We start from the raw sequence: 18,390 nt of genomic DNA on the forward strand, positions 1-18,390 counted from the left end.
AAATTGAGTGGCATGGAAATCTTGCAAATTTCAATATTGGTCTGGCGGTTTCGTATAAAGATAAATAACTCATGTGCAAAAGGTTCCTGTAGTAGACATGGTCGGGGATAGGTAGGATATACACAAACATTATCCTCACATAATATGTGGAGAGTCTGTTTTCAGGAATTGAATTTGTGACCTCTAGATTGCACCCCTACAACTCTACCACTCGGCCACATTTTCGCCTATGGTTTGGCGGTTTTGTTTATAGTGTTTACAATTGAGTGGCATAGAAATCTTGCAAATTTCTACAGATTTATAATTTAGTTCATGAAGGTCATTTTTACAATTAGGTGGAATGTTAGAGCCACCAATGTGGACAATATCTCAGGTTCTTCCATGTTATTTTTTCCTGATTCCAACTTATTTGGCAAATGTTGGACTGATGACTAAATTTCTTTAACCTTTTGGATTGCTGGAGAGTTTAGACTTAGTGGTCAGTTTATGGAGGGCTATAAACTATTTCTTTGGTGCACATACCATGACTTAATCTTTTAGCTTCTACTCTTGAAAGGTTTTCATTTTCTGAACACTGAGTTGGATATGGAGCTTATTATCAGTAATTATTATTATCATTTTAAATTTTATTTGTGTAATCTTGTATTTAGGGTAGTGTGCTCCATTCATTGATGGCTGTCTCTTAACAAAATATGTGCCTCCCGAGTGGAAGAGTTATATCTTTTAGGCACCAAATGTATGGTTTATTGTCTAATTCTACTCATCTTTTGTATGCTTTTGTTTTTCAGCCGACTTCGCCTATTAGAGCTGAAATTGATGTTAAGCTGGGAGGTACTAAGTGCAACATTATAACGAGCAGATTAAAGCCCTGGTTGCATCTTCATTCTTTGAAAAAGAAAAAAATGGTGCTCCGAAATGAAACTCGAACTCCTGAATGGCAACCGTCAACTGAATTTAAAGCCATCATGTGGACATGCACTATCTCAGCTCCTGAGATGACTATTGTGCTTTACAGTATCAGTGGTTTGCCTCTGTATCATGTAAGTAGCATATTTATTGATCTATTAGGTTTGGCCACTGGAAATCAGTTGAAAATTAACCGTTGCATTTTGCTGTTTTAGTTCATGCAGAAGCGTAATGACCATATTTGTAGGATCTAGGATAGATTTATTAGTTCAAACTCCTCACAAGTGGGAATGTAGCTTCACCAGAGTTCATAATCAGGTGTTCGCTTGTAGAGAGTGGCATCTCCAAGTTACTTTTACCATACAAATGCAAGTTGCATTTCTTTTTTCTCTTTCCCCTCTACCAAACACTTGTAATTCATTACAGTATTTCGTGTTGAACAAGTGATCCGTTGTCCCAATTTTTAGATGTGTGAGTCAAGAAATATTTAGGGTTTTGGTGGTGAAGTATTACTGTAGGAAATGCAAGGGTAGTGGAAATCCATAATGGTACCTTGAAGGGGCATATTAGGATGTCATATGGAATATTTTGTCCTTCAAACATAGCCCTTTTTGTGAAGAAAGAAATCCAGTTCATGAAACAGAAGCTTTTGTGAGCTTTTTGTGAACTAAATGAAACATAGTCTCTTGAAGTCCTAAAAACCTCAGGTTGTAACTCTAGTTTATCTCCCCTCTATAGAAACTATGTTCTTAGATATTTCTGAAGCTGTTCTTAGAGATTGCAGAAGCTGTTCTTAGAGATTGCAGAAGATGTTCTATTTCATGCTTGGTCTTAAATTACTAAATATACATTCTTGAATCATTTAGTGGAGCTTTTACCTTAGGTGTGTGTTTAGTATATCTTGTGTTTTTGTTTTTCATGAAAAAATCTTTGATTGAAGTGACAGTTCATTTCTATAGATATGGTTTGACCCTTTCGACAATTTCTATGATTTTCGGAAGAAATTCCCAAATGTTCATACGTACTGCCAAAGTTAAAAAGTATCCCTCACACGAACATCACAGTTGTGTGTGATACATAATGTGGGGAGATGTGAGTTTGCTATCTAGCTTTTGAATTTGAACTCTTCTGTTTCTTGTCTTCCGTATTACCAATACCCCCAGTACTGTTCCTTCAACGAACCTGCATCTGTTGAGTATGTCATGTTCCTCTCTTTTATTCTTTCCTGGTTCTTAAAGGAAGTCTATGATCTACCTACTTGTCTCTGTTATCTATAATGTGTTTCAGCCATCCTATGGTAGTTGATTTCTCTATCTGAACAGCACAAGTCTTGCAGCACTTGAAGACTTAATAATATATGATTTTTTGCCCATTCTCTCCCTGTGTTTGCATTGATTTGCTGCTGTTCCTGTCTTGACTGTGCGATAGCCTCATCCTTAAACGGCTTTGCAAGATAAATATTTATTTATTTTTTCTCTCTGATGAAAAGATTGCAGTGGGCCTGAGGTAAATTTTTTTATCCCTCTGCTTGCTATTCTTTCTTGGATTTCTTGCCAACTCCGACCAGCTTAGTCTATCCTACTTTCACTGCATGAATTGTGCCATAATGAGGGGAAGCATCGATCTTCTTCACTTATGGGTTGTTTAATAAACCTTTGCTAGGGAATTGGCTATAGAGGTTTTCTGAAGAACTAAATCTTCTTTGGAGACAAGTAGTGGGAGATACATTTGAACGTAATGGATTGGTTGGATTTCAAAGTTAACTAGGGAATGACATGGTGTAGGAGTTTGGAAACCATCTGAAAAGAGTGGTATGATATCCCAATGTCCAGTTGAAGGTTGAGAATGGAGAAATGGTGGATATTTCGAATTATGCTTGGATAGGAGTGAGGGGAGCCCCTTAGAAGTCTGATGTCACGGTTTATTTAGATTTAGAAATAAAGATGCTGTTGCGAATCATGTTGCCAGTGAAAGAATTGGTGTTCCCACATGGAATGTTACTTCTCGGGAAAACAGAGCGTGTTTGGAGCTGGATACAACATGTTTTGGGCGGTGTTATCTATGGAAGTACTATTAGTTTTGATTTGAGATGTTAGTGTTGTTTGAAAAGCTTCTAACAAGGACATTCTATTGGGAATCTTTTCTACAAAATTGTTGTGAAATGACCTTGGAAATAATGGTTATTGCGAGTTCCGCGGGAAAATGATTGAGAAGTCCAAAATTTCATCCAGGGTTTCATTTTTTTCAAATTAAGAAGTTAGGAAGAATTCTAACTATTAATAAGTTATGATAGTTAATAGGTACTTCCTGACTGTTAATCACCTACTTTGTTGTAATTGGACTAGAAACATATAGGAATTCTCCCTTAGATTCAGGGGAATGAATATCTTGGGTGATGGCTGTCTTTTGATAATTGTTTTATAACTCGTGCCTTTTGGATCTTGGAAAATCGTAACTTTGATATTTATCTCTTTTAAAGGTAGTAGTGTATCTAGCACTGTGTGATTGGGTGGCTCCCCTTGGTGCCTCTTGCATAGATTTTAAATTTTTTTTTTTCACTTTTTGGTTACATGACTTGTTTTTGTAGATTTGACTATTTGGACTCTGCTGTTTAGTTGGTAGTCATTTCTATATATTGAACACTCAATACTCACTCTCAAAGAAGAAGTTATAAAATCCATGTGAGCTGCAAGCTAAACTGAAGTAATGATGCTATGGCCTTTTGACTTCATTCCCTTTTGCAGGGCTGCTCGCAATCGTCACATGTGTTTGCAAATAACATCTCAAGTACTGGAACTACAGTTCATATGGAACTTGGTGAACTAAATGTGGACATGGCAGATGAATATCAAGAATCGTTGCAAGAAAGTGTTTTTGGTGTAGAATCAAATTCAGGTTCCTTATTAAATATAGCAAAAGTTAGCCTAGACTGGGGCAAAAAAGACACTGACTTGTCCAAAGACAGTAGTGCCAGACGTAAATCGGTTCTCTCTGTTGATGTGACTGGTATGGGTGTTTATTTTACCTTCAAGCGCGTTGAGTCATTGATAATAACTGCTATGTCCTTTCAAGCTCTTTTGAAAAGTCTATCCGCTTCTAGTAAACGAACTTCACATGGCCAGGGAGGGCGTTCATCTAAGTCATCAGGGAATGGAACACAGCTCATAAAAGTTAATCTTGAACGATGTTCTGTTAACTTTTGTGGAGACACAGGATTGGACGACACTGTAGTTGCCGATCCCAAGCGTGTGAATTATGGATCACAGGGTGGTCGAGTTGTAATTGACGTCTCAGCTGATGGCACTCCTCGTAGTGCAAATATAATGCCTTCAAATTCTGATGAAAGCAAAAGATTAAAGTATTCTGTTGCTCTTGACATCTTCCATTTCAACTTATGTGTGAACAAGGAGAAAAATTCCACACAAATGGAACTTGAGAGAGCCAGATCTGTCTATCAGGAATATTTGGAAGAACGTAGGCCTGTAACAAAATTAACATTGCTTGATATGCAGAACGCAAAATTTGTACGGCGTTCTGGTGGCCTTAAAGAGATAGCTGTTTGCTCTCTTTTCAGTGCCACCGATATTACAGTAAGGTGGGAGCCTGATGTACATCTCTCGCTGATTGAACTTGTTCTACAATTGAAGGTAATGATACACAATCAGAAGCTTCATGGACACAACAATATATTTATGGGGGATGTATCTAGTACGATAGATACTGAAGAAAAGAAAGAAGCAACTTTAGAACCTGGACATTTTGATATGCAAAAGAAAAAAGAAACAATTTTTGCTGTTGATGTGGAAATACTGAATATATCAGCTGAAGTTGGGGACGGGGTTGAGGTAATGGTGCAGGTTCAGTCAATTTTCTCTGAGAATGCCCGTATAGGAGTACTTCTTGAAGGACTTATGCTTAGTTTCAACGGTTCCAGAATATTCAAAAGCAGCAGGATGCAAATTTCCCGCATTCCTAATGCTTCTCCTGTTTCATCTGATTCAAAATCACCGTCAGCTATCACATGGGATTGGGTGATTCAAGGGCTTGATGTTCATATATGTATGCCATACAGGTTGGAGTTGCGTGCTATTGATGATTCTGTCGAGGACATGTTGCGAGGTTTGAAGCTCATAACTACTGCTAAGACTAATCTTATACTACCCATAAAGAAAGAGAGCTTGAAACCTAGGAGATCTAGCTCAACGAAATTTGGATGTGTAAAATTTTGTTTACGGAAGCTCAGCTTTGATATTGAGGAAGAACCGATCCAGGGTTGGCTGGATGAACACTATCAGCTGATGAAGAATGAGGCCAGTGAGCTAGCTGTTAGGATGAACTTTCTTGATGAGTTAATTTCCAAAAGCAATCAGTGTCTGAAAGATACTGAGACAAATGACTCAGCCTGTGAAAAAAAGATCAAATTTAATGGAGTTGAGATTGATATACAAGATCCTTCGGCTATCCATAAAATGCGAGAAGAAATATATAAACAGTCTTTCAAATCCTATTACCAGGCATGCCAGAAACTTGAGCCATCAGAAGGTTCAGGTGCATGTAGGGAAGGGTTTCAGGCTGGATTTAAACCTAGCCCTGGCAGAACGTCTCTTCTTTCTGTTTTAGCTACAGAGTTGGAAGTGACCTTGACAAAGATTGATGGTGGAGAGGCTGGAATGATAGAGATTCTAAGGAAGCTTGATCCTATATGTCTTGAACACAATATACCATTCTCTAGACTATACGGTAGCAATATTTTCTTGCAGACTGGCACCCTGGCTGTTCAGTTAAGAAATTACACATTTCCTCTTTTTTCTGCTACTTCTGGCAATTGTGAAGGCCGCATTGTATTAGCACAGCAGGTATTGCTCAAAGCAGTCTCCCATCCTTGTTCAATCCTATTATTCTTTTCTTCCCCGTTTTAATTATGTGTACATTTCCTTGCTTTTATGTTTCTTTAATGAAGTACCTTGAATACCTTCTCATAAACAATATTTTTTTAAAGTCAAATGCTTTGTCTATCATGACAAAGAAGACCACAAGTAGAAGCTCGATAGGTGTTCACTTTGGAAGCCTCTTTTAGAATTTTTTTACCTGGGCTTATAAATTGTGCTGTTGCTTCTCCTGAATCATCCCAAACTCTGTTCAATAAGCATGTGCAGCAGTTTGAGGGGCAGGAAATTCACTTTAGGATATGACATGTAATTGCACATTGAGGTACTACATGGTTTGGACCATGTTTCTTTTTAAAGATTTTTATGTATGGGTATCACTACTTATTTTCTGATTGTTTCCTTTTGGAGTGTGAAACTCATCACTTAAAATTTTTATTTATCTATTAGGCTCTAAAATGAAATTAAGTTATACTAAATGGATTTCGTTAATCAAAAGATCACGCACGTGAGGAACACGAGCAAAAGAGAGCAAATCCCATTTAATATCTAAGTTGAATTTGTAACCATTTTTCGGTGTAATTATTGTACACAGAAAACCTCTTTTTTTCAGATACTCAAAACATTTATTGATCGGTGAATTAGACTTGAGAAAACTTATTATTATTATATATATATATATTTTTTTTTCATTGTCTTTTTTCTCTTAACTGATGCATTATATCCATTTATCAAAGTTACTTGGTACTAAGTTTAACATTTATGAAACTTCTTTAAGTTTAGAAACAAACATATACAGTAACAATTACCAGGCATGAAATTGATATTTTGTGCACATCCACCCTCATTTGCAAATCTGTTGTTTGACCCTTCATGCGTTTTTCCTTTTATGTATTCTTGACCTAGAGTTCTGTGCCATTTATTATGTCTTTTCTCAACTCTTGAGATATGCTGTATGTTCTCTAAGATGATAGTTACTCTTTTTTCAAAATAGGCTACGGCTTTTCAGCCACAAATATACCAGGATGTCTTTGTTGGCAGATGGAGAAAGGTGCGAATGCTTCGTTCAGCCAGTGGTACGACTCCACCAATTAAAACATACTCAGATTTGCCTATACATTTTCAGAGAGCAGAAATATCTTTTGGAGTGGGATATGAACCATCTTTTGCTGATATAAGCTATGCCTTTACTGTAGCCCTTCGTAGGGCTAATCTTAGTGTCAGGAACTCTGCCCCACTGGTACAGCCACCTAAAAAGGAACGTAGTTTGCCATGGTGGGATGAAATGAGAAATTATATTCATGGAAATATCAGCTTATTATTTTCTGAATCTAGATGGACTGTTCTTGCAACTACTGATCCATATGAAAAGCTTGACAAACTTCAAATGTTATCTGGTTCCATGAAAATCCAGCAGTCTGATGGTCATGTTTATGTTTCTGCAAAAGATTTTAAGATTTTAACAACCAGTTTGGAGAGTTTGGCAAATCGTCGTGGTTTGAAACTTCCTTCAGGTGTATCCGGCGCTTTCATAGATGCACCAGTGTTTACTCTGGAAGTTACGATGGATTGGGAATGTGATTCTGGCAGTCCCCTAAACCATTATTTATTTGCACTTCCTGTTGAAGGAAAGCCTCGTGAAAAAGTTTTTGACCCTTTCAGATCGACATCTCTATCCCTCCGATGGAACTTTTCTCTTAGACCCTCTCTTCCCTCAAGTGAGAATCAATCTGCATCGTCCTTAGTGGGAGATAGCACTGTTGTAGGTACAACTGTTTATGATCCGCCTTTTAAGTCTGACAATGTTTCAGTTGCTTCACCAATGTTGAATTTTGGAGCTCATGATTTAGCTTGGTTGCTTAAATTTTGGAACATGAATTATCTACCGCCCCACAAATTGCGTACCTTCTCTCGTTGGACTCGTTATGGAGTCCCAAGAGTTGCTAGATCAGGCAATTTGTCAATGGACAGGGTGATGACAGAATTTATGTTCCGCATTGATGCTACACCTAGTTGTATAAAGTACATGCCATTATATGATGATGATGCAGCCAAAGGACTGACATTTAATATGTCAAAGCTGAAATACGAACTTTGTTTTAGCAGGGGAAAGCAAAAGTACACCTTTGAGTGCAAGCGTGATACTCTTGATCTTGTTTACCAGGGTCTTGACCTGCATGTGCCCAAGGTTTTCTTAAATAAGGAGGACTGCACTAGTGTTGCTAAAGTAGTACAAACGACAAAGAAAATTTCCCAAGCTGTATCCATGGATAGGGTTCCAAGTGATAAGGGCAATTCTATGGGTGGTTGCACAGAGAAGCATCGTGATGATGGATTTTTTTTGTCATCAGATTATTTCACTATCAGAAGACAGGCCCCAAAGGCTGACCCTGCAAGGTTATTGGCATGGCAAGAGGCTGGAAGAAGAAATCTTGAAATGACATATGTGAGGTCTGAGTTCGAAAATGGGAGCGAGAGTGATGAACACACTCGTTCTGATCCAAGTGATGATGATGGATATAATGTTGTAATTGCTGACAATTGTCAACGCATTTTTGTTTATGGCCTTAAGCTTTTATGGACAATTGAGAACAGGGATGCTGTTTGGTCCTGCGTTGGTGGAATATCCAAAGCATTTGAACCTCCAAAGCCTTCTCCTTCTCGGCAGTATGCACAGAGGAAGTTGCTTGAGGAGAATCAGCCACATGCTGGAGCGGAGGTGCTTCAGAATGATATCCCGGAGCCTCCTTCCACCAACCATGGTGTTGATGTCCTTTCACAGAATGTGGAGTCATCAGAATCTCTTTCACCTCCTTCACACCCTGTCAATGTAGAGAATGCATCATCTGCTGCTGTTGGTATGTTTCAGATTACACATGATCGTTTAGAACTAATGGTGGAATCTGATATTTGTAAATCTAATTTCATTCTCTTTTGTTTTGAAAATCTAGTCTCGTTCTCTTTTATTTGAAAAACTATCAATTAATGTCATCGCAGTTGAAGCTTTGTTCTAGCTATATTTGGTCAGATAACCTAAATTTTATGTGAACAAGATTTATTCTATCAGCAGCGAAAGATGGAAACACAAATGATTCTGAGGAGGAAGAGGAGGGGACTCGACACTTTATGGTGAATGTTATTGAGCCACAATTTAATCTCCACTCAGAAGAAGCCAATGTAAGTAATCATGGAAATTCCATGTTGATCTCACTTTTCTATTGAGACATTTCTGGCATACGAAAGGAGATATTTTCTGATTTTTTCTTTTTTGTTAATGTGTTGCGGCTGTATTGACAACATCATGTTTCCTCTTCATTGTCACCCTTCCCCCACCCCAAACACCAAAAACAAAAATTTCAGCATTGTGATTTTAAATTGCAATGCATGCTAGAAAATTATCATTGTGGTCCTTTTTGTTTAGTAATTGTTCTTGTTTCAGTATTGATTTTGATAGGTTAATTAATACTTAACAGTTTGGTGGTTTCTTTTAGTACTGATTCCTTGTATACTGGACTGATGTTCAAAGTTTAACTTATAATTTGTGTATTTCTGGGTCCATTTTAGTTCTCTGCCTACGTTTTCTGTTTTTGATCCAAAGATCTTATTTGAAAAGCGAAGATTTTTGTTACGTTTGACATAACATTTGAACTGTGTTCTAACTCTTCAAATATTTTATTTTCTACGGAGATGAGGATTGTTGTCTAGAGAACTTAAAATTTTGCATTCTGTTTCATGCTTGTGTTCCACAGAGTTTGGACACAGCCACCCATTAATAATATTGGAAGTTTGGCAAACTTTCCTCCCATGGGTCCAGCTTGGTTTACTAACATATTTGTTGTAGACTTAGTTGACGCTGTTTCCGTTTCTGGATATGGAAGTAGTTGCTTCTGAAGCTTATCTTTTTGTGCATGGTGCTGTAACCCAGATGGATATTCTAACGTTTTTATCATTTGTGTACCTTGAGATGTATTGACATCTGTAACTTCTCTTCTTATGCTTGTATATTTCCCTGGAAGTGTGTGTTTAAAATGTATTTCTAAGTCATTCTTCTTAAATTAAATTTCTAATATATATTTTTTAGACTAATGTCATTTTTCCTTTTCCCATGTTCTGCATTTCCTAGCAAATTTAGAATCATTTTGATATGAAACATGCTGATCAACTTAGTGTGGTGGAAATTAATTGTAATCTGATGGAGTCTGTTCTGGACCTTGTACAACTCTAATGTACTATTGGTACATACTTAGTGCGACTTTAATAAAAAAAAAATGCGATTCAGAAAAATAAATAAATAAAGAAATATCCTGGCCAACTTGAGCACAAGCTTTGCATGTAAAGCTATGTGATATTCTTATTTACCCTGTATCGATTGGCTTGGCAGTACTTACCATGAAATGGTGGTCATTCTTTGGGTTGATGCTTTTTTTTTCTCCCTCAGGGAAGATTTCTGCTTGCTGCTGTTAGCGGACGTGTATTGGCCCGTTCATTTCATTCCATCCTTCATGTGGGCTATGAGATGATCGAACAAGCACTCGGTACTAATAATATCCATATTCCTGAATCTGCCCCTGAAATGACATGGAAGCGCATGGAGCTCTCTGTAATGTTGGAGCATGTTCAAGCTCATGTTGCACCTACTGATGTTGATCCAGGGGCTGGACTGCAATGGCTTCCAAAAATCCGTAGAAGCTCTCCGAAAGTAAAGCGTACCGGTGCTCTACTTGAAAGGGTGTTTATGCCTTGTGACATGTACTTTCGTTATACAAGGCACAAAGGTGGAACTCCAGACTTGAAGGTAAGATGGGTTTTCATAACACATTTCATTTTAATGGATTGTTTATGTAGATTTACCAATTATTCTGTTGCTTACTAAACACATGTTGCAAATTACATGTATACCTCCTTCAATGTGTCAATTTATCCACTTCACGTGGTTAATAAGTCGGTGAGATAATTTGGTTGCTGCTTTTTTGAGTGGTTATTATGAAAAGATAAAATGATAAATTATATCTATTATATGTAATTATCTTTCATGGTAATTAATGTAAATTGTTGGGCAAACAGCAAGGAGCTTTCTAATTTATGTTAATGAAAGTAAATGTATCACCATATTCATCTTAGCCTTCATCCCAAACAATTTGGAGTTGGTTGCATGAACCTAAAAGAGAAATTAGTTGAAATCCACTGTGGGGATTCTCTGTCACTATTTGTTGCCCTTGCTATTAAATATAATGAATATTGGGTATTTTTCTACTATAATAATTATTAGAAGGATAAATACAATGTGACTGATTTACATAAGGATAATAGGGAATATGGACCTAAAGAATCCAAGAAGTTGCGAACTATCCAAGAAATTGTTCATGGGAAGTAAGATGATACGTATTGGTTAAGAGCATAAAAGATGAAAGATAGACATAGGCTTTGTAGAAAGTCCATGCATTTCCCCAAGATGGTGGGTATTTGTTAATATCTTAATGGGATACTCTATTTTGATTCCTGAACTGCGTGCTTGATTTTGTTTTGTTCTATGACAGGTGAAGCCCTTGAAAGAACTTACGTTCAATTCCCATAACATAACAGCGACAATGACGTCTCGCCAGTTTCAGGTTATGCTGGATGTGTTGACCAATCTTCTCTTTGCAAGACTTCCCAAGTGAGTATTTGTCATCTTTTCTGTTTATTTTTATATTTACCCGAAATTATGGTCTCTTATTCGAAATCATGCTAGTCTTTTGTTTCCGTTTCTGATATCAAATTGTGTTGTAGCTTATTGTTTTTTCCACGCACTTAGTTTTGAACAGATTAGTATTTGCAGTGTTGGTTGTTCGTGTATCTGTTGCAATGCCTTGCATTTTGAAATTTCATGCCTTTGAAGTTAATTCATCTCATTATTCTTAAAGTTCATCAATATCTCCCTTAGGTAAAATAAGTGTTGTACTTTCTATGGTGCTGGACCAGACTTACAAATTACAATTTGCATTCGTATAATTTTTGGGATAGCTTCTTTTTTTTTTTTTTTTTTTTTGGTTCAAACACATTTTTATATATGTTCTCATTCTCATACTTGGTTTTACTGTATACAATTGTGAGGTTTGATTAGAAACATTAGTGTTGTTTTAGCAATTGGTGGTAGAGGGTATTGGGAGATAAAAGTCATGGTTATCCAATCTTATTCGGCTTGGTTTGGATATTACTTAAATATAGGAAATGAGATACATAAAAGAGAATGAGATAAAAACGAACATATGAGGAAAACACTAGACTAATATACTACTGGAAGAGCCTTTAGCTCAGGTGGTCCTAATGAGAAGCTGTGGACCTTGTGATCAACTTTAAAAACTTTGTTTAACTAAATATGAAATGAAAAAAAAATTAAATCCTAGTTCTTTAAAACCATGAGAGATCATTTAAACCCTAACGACTGTCTTTTTGATGCATTGTGCGGTCACTTGAAATATTTGATATCTTGTGTTGCTTGGCAGCTTGAGATATTTGGTACATTCGGTGAAAAGGGAACCAAGAGAGAGAAACCTTATTTGAGTGAATATGCGTAAGTGAGCCTTCACCTCACGCTTGATTTATATATACTAGACAAGGATAGCTAGGTAATGCTGCTAACTATACAATGTGAGACTAAATAAAAACAGAGAAAGAAAGCTATACACACCTATACAACACTCCCCCTCAAGCTTAGCATATATGTCAAATCGATTACTCCAGAAAAATATCCAAGTACATCGAGAATAATCATCAATAAAGGTAACAAAATACTGAAAACGGACCCTAAACCATGAACATCAGTATGGAGAGACTAGGATGGCCCAAACGACTGTGAATAACAGCAGGAGAATCCGTGGAGATTCAAGATGCAGGTGATGTGAGATGATAAAGGCCTTGAGACTCATGCTCTGTACCAATCATCTTCCCCGGATCCTGATCCTCTTCCCCGGATCCTGATCCTGCAAGATCAGAAGTTTATCAAAAAAGATGATAGAGCAATTAAAAGTGTGGGCTATTTTGCTTATGGAAATAAGATTAGAAGGGCACTCAAGGACACCCAAGGACAGAAGTGAGAGGAAGGGGATTAGCCGAACTAATACGTGCCGGCTGTTAAAATTAGATCTGTTTGTCTAATTTAGCCACAGTTTTTGAACCGTTAGCTAAAGTAACAGTAGATAAGGCATGGGTATTAGTAAGAGTAGGAAGGGGATGAGCTGAACCAATACCTGTCGGCTGTTGAAATTAGATCTGCTTGTCTATTTTAGCCACAGTTTTCAAACCGTTATAACTTATAAGGCATGGGTATTAGTAAGAGTGGAGAAAAAGTGTTGCCAGATATATGATCAAAAGCTACGGAATCTAGAATCCACAGGCCAAGACAAGAGGATGGAGTAAAGCAGACAATGGGAATACCAGTTTGGGCATCAGAGGCAATAGAGGATGACTTGGCTTCCATGATTACTTATTTGAAGGTTGGGTCGCTTTTGAATTGAAGGGAGCCCAAAAAAGTTAGTGGGTGGCAGTTGTCCAAGGCGTGGGAGGTCACCAAAGAATTCGCTAGAGAAAAGGTTGCCGGAGAAGATGCAGAAAAAAAGCCGCCGGAGGAGATGCCAGGAGAAGATGCACGCCAAACCAAGGATGGATTACAGTGTGGTGAAAGGGCTTGGAAAATTAGGGTTTTTCACTTGGCTCCAATACCATGTGAAAAAGGAACCAAGAGCGAGGGAAACCCTTATTTGAGTGAATATACTTGAGTGAGTTTTCACTTCACGCTTCACGCTTGATTTATATATATTCTAAACAAGGATAGCTTCCCTACACCAATCCCAGCTTCCAAACAATAACTGAATTTTTCCCAGTGTTGCCCATTTCAGAATATATAAAAAGCTTGTATGGTTACATGAGGAATGTTTCTGTTTGTGTACTATAGGTATAAACTTTGTTTGGAAACAAATTTGGGAGGCCTTTGAGCGGGTATAACACTCTCTGGTAGAGAGATCAGATCACAATTGCTAACCTTGTTTTCCAGTTTCTGACGTCAAGTCTTTTCAAATATCTTTTCATGTCTTTCAAGATGCAACATTGTTTATTCTTATTATTTTTCCTTTTCCTTTTACAAGTTTCTTTTCTCTGCTTTAGTGCTTCTTTTGTAGAGGCCTTGCCAACTGCCATGACACTTTTTTGGATTTCAATGAAATTATTACTTGTTGAAGGCGTAAGTCATCATAATCCTCATGGTTTGTTCGCTGGTGCTTGTGAAAACAGCTTGCATTGAATCATTGACATTAATGCTTTCTTAAGTTGGTCCTTTACTAGAAAGAAAAGGATTAAAAAAGCGCAAAACATGGAGCACATTGTGTGATTATCTTATAAGGTTGCTATAAAATAGTATGGGCTTTCACTCTGGACTGAATGAACACCTTTCTTGAGTAGGACGCATCAGTTTAGCCACAAGCACGCGAGGAGGTTGTTTTTTAAACAATGCAACAGTGTTGCACTTTTTTTTAATGCAACAGTTGTGGCACTGTTCATCTTGGGAAAGCATTGCTTTTAAGTAGTAGAGTATGTCGAGGTATTGTTTTGATGTATGCTGGTTATGTCTATGATTATTACTTGAATTAAACTAATGAATTTTAGTTTTATTTATGTTTCGATTGAACTGCAGATGGTTGTTTTCATTTGCATGAATCTTTATTTATTAGGTTGATTTTATGAAAGTTTATTTGCGCAGTCACCCCTGTCCATGACACTTACTTTTCACCATACTTCATGGTTTAATGGATGTTCTGGCCATCAAAATGATCTCATGACACATGGTTGCAAATGTTTTCATGCTCTTCCTATTGATGTTGAACTATGATTCAGGCCTCGGAAGAATTTATTGTCATATCCTGCTGAAGATGATGAAGAAGTTGAAGAGGAGGCGGATGAGGTGGTTCCTGATGGGGTCGAAGAGGTGGAGCTTGCTAAAATTGACCTTGAACATAAAGAGAGAGAACAGAAGTTGCTTCTTGATGACATCAGGAAATTGTCCCTTCAATGTGATGCTGTGGGAGATCTATACTCTGAAAGAGAAGGAGATTTGTGGATGATAAGTGGTGGCATATCCACACTGGTGAGAAATAAGAATTGAACATTGTGTGCCACTTCTTGAGCTTGAAGAATTGTTTTGTTTATATTGTCACATTAGATATTTGAGATATTTTTCATCTAGGTGCAAGGACTGAAGAAAGAGCTTGCAAATGCAAAAAAGTCTAGGAAGGAGGCATCAGTTTCATTAAGGATGGCCCTACAGAAGGCTGCTCAGCAACGACTGATGGAGAAGGAGAAGAATAAAAGTCCTTCTTATGCCATGCGTATATCTTTGCAAATTAACAAGGTTGTTTGGAGTATGCTTGTAGATGGCAAATCTTTTGCCGAGGCTGAGATAAATGACATGGTAAGCGTCTACAACAAATGATTAAACTGGGAGCAGATTGATTTGCTTAACAAATGAGAATATCACAAGTAGCATGTACCTACAACAAATGATTAAACTGGGCGCAGATTGATTTATTTAACAAATGAGAATATCACAAGTAGCATGTGTTATTGCCTGAAATGATAGATTCAATAATTAGAAGTTTCATGCAGCATTCATAAAGTCTATTCTTATTTCATGCCCAATAAGTATTGATAGTTGCTCATACAAGTTTGTTTGTCCCCAAAGCTCTGCATGATAAAAATTATTGCACCTGACAACGTTTAGGTGTTATCTTTCCGATAGAAAAAAAGTCAACAGAGCAGCCTTCTTTGTGCAATATTATTTTAGGTATAACTTCTTACTGTATTCAAAGCTCTCTGCCAGTTTGAGTTCTATCCTTGAACCTTATCGATTGAATCTATGACTTGTTATGTGATTTGGCTAATAGTGTGGGAAACGTACATTGAATAGACCCTTGAACCTTTCTACTGCCTATTTGAAAAGCTGTTATTTTCCTTCTAAGTTTCATGGATGATTATTCTGAGTGGGGACATTTAGGTAGTGACTTTCTTCTTTTTGTTTCATGGTAAATGGTTTGACTTAATTCTAGGCAGTTGAACTATTGCGGTTCATACATTTCTTAAGCCTCCTACTCATTACTCTAGTTGGGTTCAGCTTAGGAGTTCTCTTCGTAGTATATGCCACTGTGTCAACGATATATGTAATTTTAGCTATGGGTTTACCACATCCGTGCAGAAGGAGATTGTGTGAATCAATTGATTCCTTTATATGAAATCTCGGCTCAAATCTCATCAGGCCTTGCAAACAAGCTCTAGGATGATACTTTAACCCTAAATAACTCTCACAAGCTTTTTTCACAATCTATCGCATCTATTGCACTCCGAGTCCCCTTCTCAGGTAGAATTGAATGGCAAAAAAGGATTCAATTATTTCCGACTAGCTCGAGATCAAGGCCTCGTTCAATTTAGTTGTGTATGTACACAAATTTTTATCATAGACACTCGCTTCTTCAATCTTCTCTCAAGAAATTCTTAGCATCATGCAGATGTGTAGGAATTGTTTTAATTTTACTTTTATTTTTCAATTTCTTGGTTTATTACATTAATGGAGACCACAAATTTGTTTTATTCTTCCAGTAAAAAAAACACACCAACCTCCAAAATTCTCTTTCTGCATGATGTATTTTAAATTCTAATTCCCTATATTTCCACCACTTTAATTTTTGTGTATGTGCCTACCATATTCAGGGTTTGTATCTTACAGTCTACTATAAATAGCTCTCTTTTTATTACCTGTCCTTAGATCATTATGAAAATATCTAAAAATGCTATCAAACAGTGTAGTGCTTTTTGGAGGGTTAGCGCATATTGTTCAAAAATGTTTTGGTTTGTGTTATGATTCAATTACGGTTTGATGGCATTTGATTCCTGCAGGGATACGCTTGATACAGTTTTTTTTTCCTCCCACTTTCTTACAGATATATGATTTTGACCGGGACTACAAAGACATTGGTGTCTCACAATTTACGACAAAATACTTCGTTGTAAGAAACTGCCAACCTAAGGCCAAGTCGGATATGCTTTTATCAGCGTGGGATCCTCCGGCAGAGTGGGGAAAGTATGATCTCTATCTTTTGCTGATTTCTTGGCTTCTTGCCTTGATAGGTTCCATACACCATTTACAGTTAAAGCATCTTTGCTTTCGTATGGAATGTTGTATCTACACGGTTTTTTTGAGGTGTTTAAAACAAGAAGGTATGAAGGTTTCAGGGTTTTGTAATAATGATTTGGAAGAGATTGGTGATGAAATAAGCTGAGAAAATTCAAGGTTTTGGGACTTTCTTGGCTTGCGAAAAATATTCACGCAAGAATAGTAGTCCGTAGGGGTGTGGGAATTTTTATCTAGTAGATCTAGTACTTTGGTTCTTCAAGAACTATTTTTTTAAACTTTTTGGTTCCACGAAACTAGTCCCCCAACTACGGAGCCTTGTGTACGGGAGTTGTTTGCCTTTTATAGGAGAGCATGACCCAGTGGTAGAGTTGCTGAAGTGCTACCTATAGGTCACAGGTTCAATTCTTGGAAACATTCTCTCGACATATTCTTCACATATTATGTGAGAGTAATATCTATGTACATCCTGTTGGCCCCCGACTCTACCCACTGAGGGAGCCTTGTGCACGGAAGTTGTTTATATTTACCATTAATAGCTTCAAGAAGTGACAAACATTTGAATTGCAATGGCAAGAAAATCAAAATTCAGTGGAATTGAACCACACAGCTGGATGACTATTTGAAATTTGCTGATTCTTCCAGTTATCGTCAAGGTTTATTTGATGATTCTTTCTGATATTATTTTTTATGTTCTCGTATTATGGGTGTAGAAAATTCATGCTGCGAGTAGATGCAAAGCAGGGAGCCCCAAAGGATGGAAACTCTCATCTTGAACTTTTCCAGGTAATTGTTATTTTTGGTTTAGATCTGTTACATCTGTATAAAACTTCATCAATACATTTTGTGTTACATTATAAGAGTGATGCAGCAGCCCATCCTTGGGTATAAATTTAGAAATTAAAGCTTGTTTTTATGAAGTGCTCCATCCGTTGTGGAATGAAGGCAGCAGCATTACATTATAAGACTGATGCGGCAGCCCATCCTTGGGTATAAATCTAGAAATTAAAGCTTCTTTTTATGAAGTGTTCCATCCGTTGTGGAATGAAGGCAGCATTCATCGCTGTTGCCTGATGTCTGCCTAACTATCATCTAGGTTACCCTATAAGGAGCAAGGAATGTAAAGTGAAGAAAAAATGGAATTCAAAATAGAATGTGGAGGAGAATATTTGAAAGAATAGTAACTTCCGGAAGGAAGAGAAACAACGAAATATGTAGAAGAATGATAAAGAGAATAATAGAGTATGCAAAGAATAATTTGCGGAGAAACGATAGGTTGGAGGCAATATAGGTTGCTGCTTGGTTATTACAAATTTAAGTCCATGTGAAAGGAATGTTGAACTCCAATCATACATAACTTGGATTGAGATTTTGTTGCTTATTTTTCCAAAGATGAACAGGCAATAGAAATTGGTGAGAAATCAATATATCAAAAACTGCCAC

The 18,390-nt window shown here is 37.1% G+C and overlaps 1 protein-coding gene across 5 annotated transcripts in view; it reads left to right on the plus strand.

Annotated features, from left to right (window-relative positions):
- Positions 1–18,390, plus strand: part of LOC120008494 (protein SABRE) — a 29,957-nt gene that overhangs the window by 6,279 nt on the left and 5,288 nt on the right. For 2 of the 5 annotated variants that reach the window (XM_038858833.1, XM_038858836.1), the window contains 10 exons: positions 789–1,040; positions 3,651–5,762; positions 6,787–8,650; positions 8,860–8,969; positions 10,231–10,587; positions 11,330–11,448; positions 14,661–14,910; positions 15,010–15,234; positions 16,757–16,896; positions 17,661–17,733. In XM_038858833.1, the coding sequence (XP_038714761.1) occupies positions 789–1,040; positions 3,651–5,762; positions 6,787–8,650; positions 8,860–8,969; positions 10,231–10,587; positions 11,330–11,448; positions 14,661–14,910; positions 15,010–15,234; positions 16,757–16,896; positions 17,661–17,733 (5,502 nt within the window). Of the gene's footprint in view, positions 1–788; positions 1,041–3,650; positions 5,763–6,786; positions 8,651–8,859; positions 8,970–10,230; positions 10,588–11,329; positions 11,449–14,660; positions 14,911–15,009; positions 15,235–16,756; positions 16,897–17,493; positions 17,496–17,660; positions 17,734–18,390 lie in introns of all 5 variants that reach the window. The other 3 variants (XR_005470521.1, XM_038858835.1, XM_038858834.1) reach the window with 3 other exon arrangements.

Source organism: Tripterygium wilfordii, chromosome 11, assembly GCF_013401445.1.
Source record: "Tripterygium wilfordii isolate XIE 37 chromosome 11, ASM1340144v1, whole genome shotgun sequence".
Lineage (NCBI taxonomy): Eukaryota > Viridiplantae > Streptophyta > Magnoliopsida > Celastrales > Celastraceae > Tripterygium > Tripterygium wilfordii.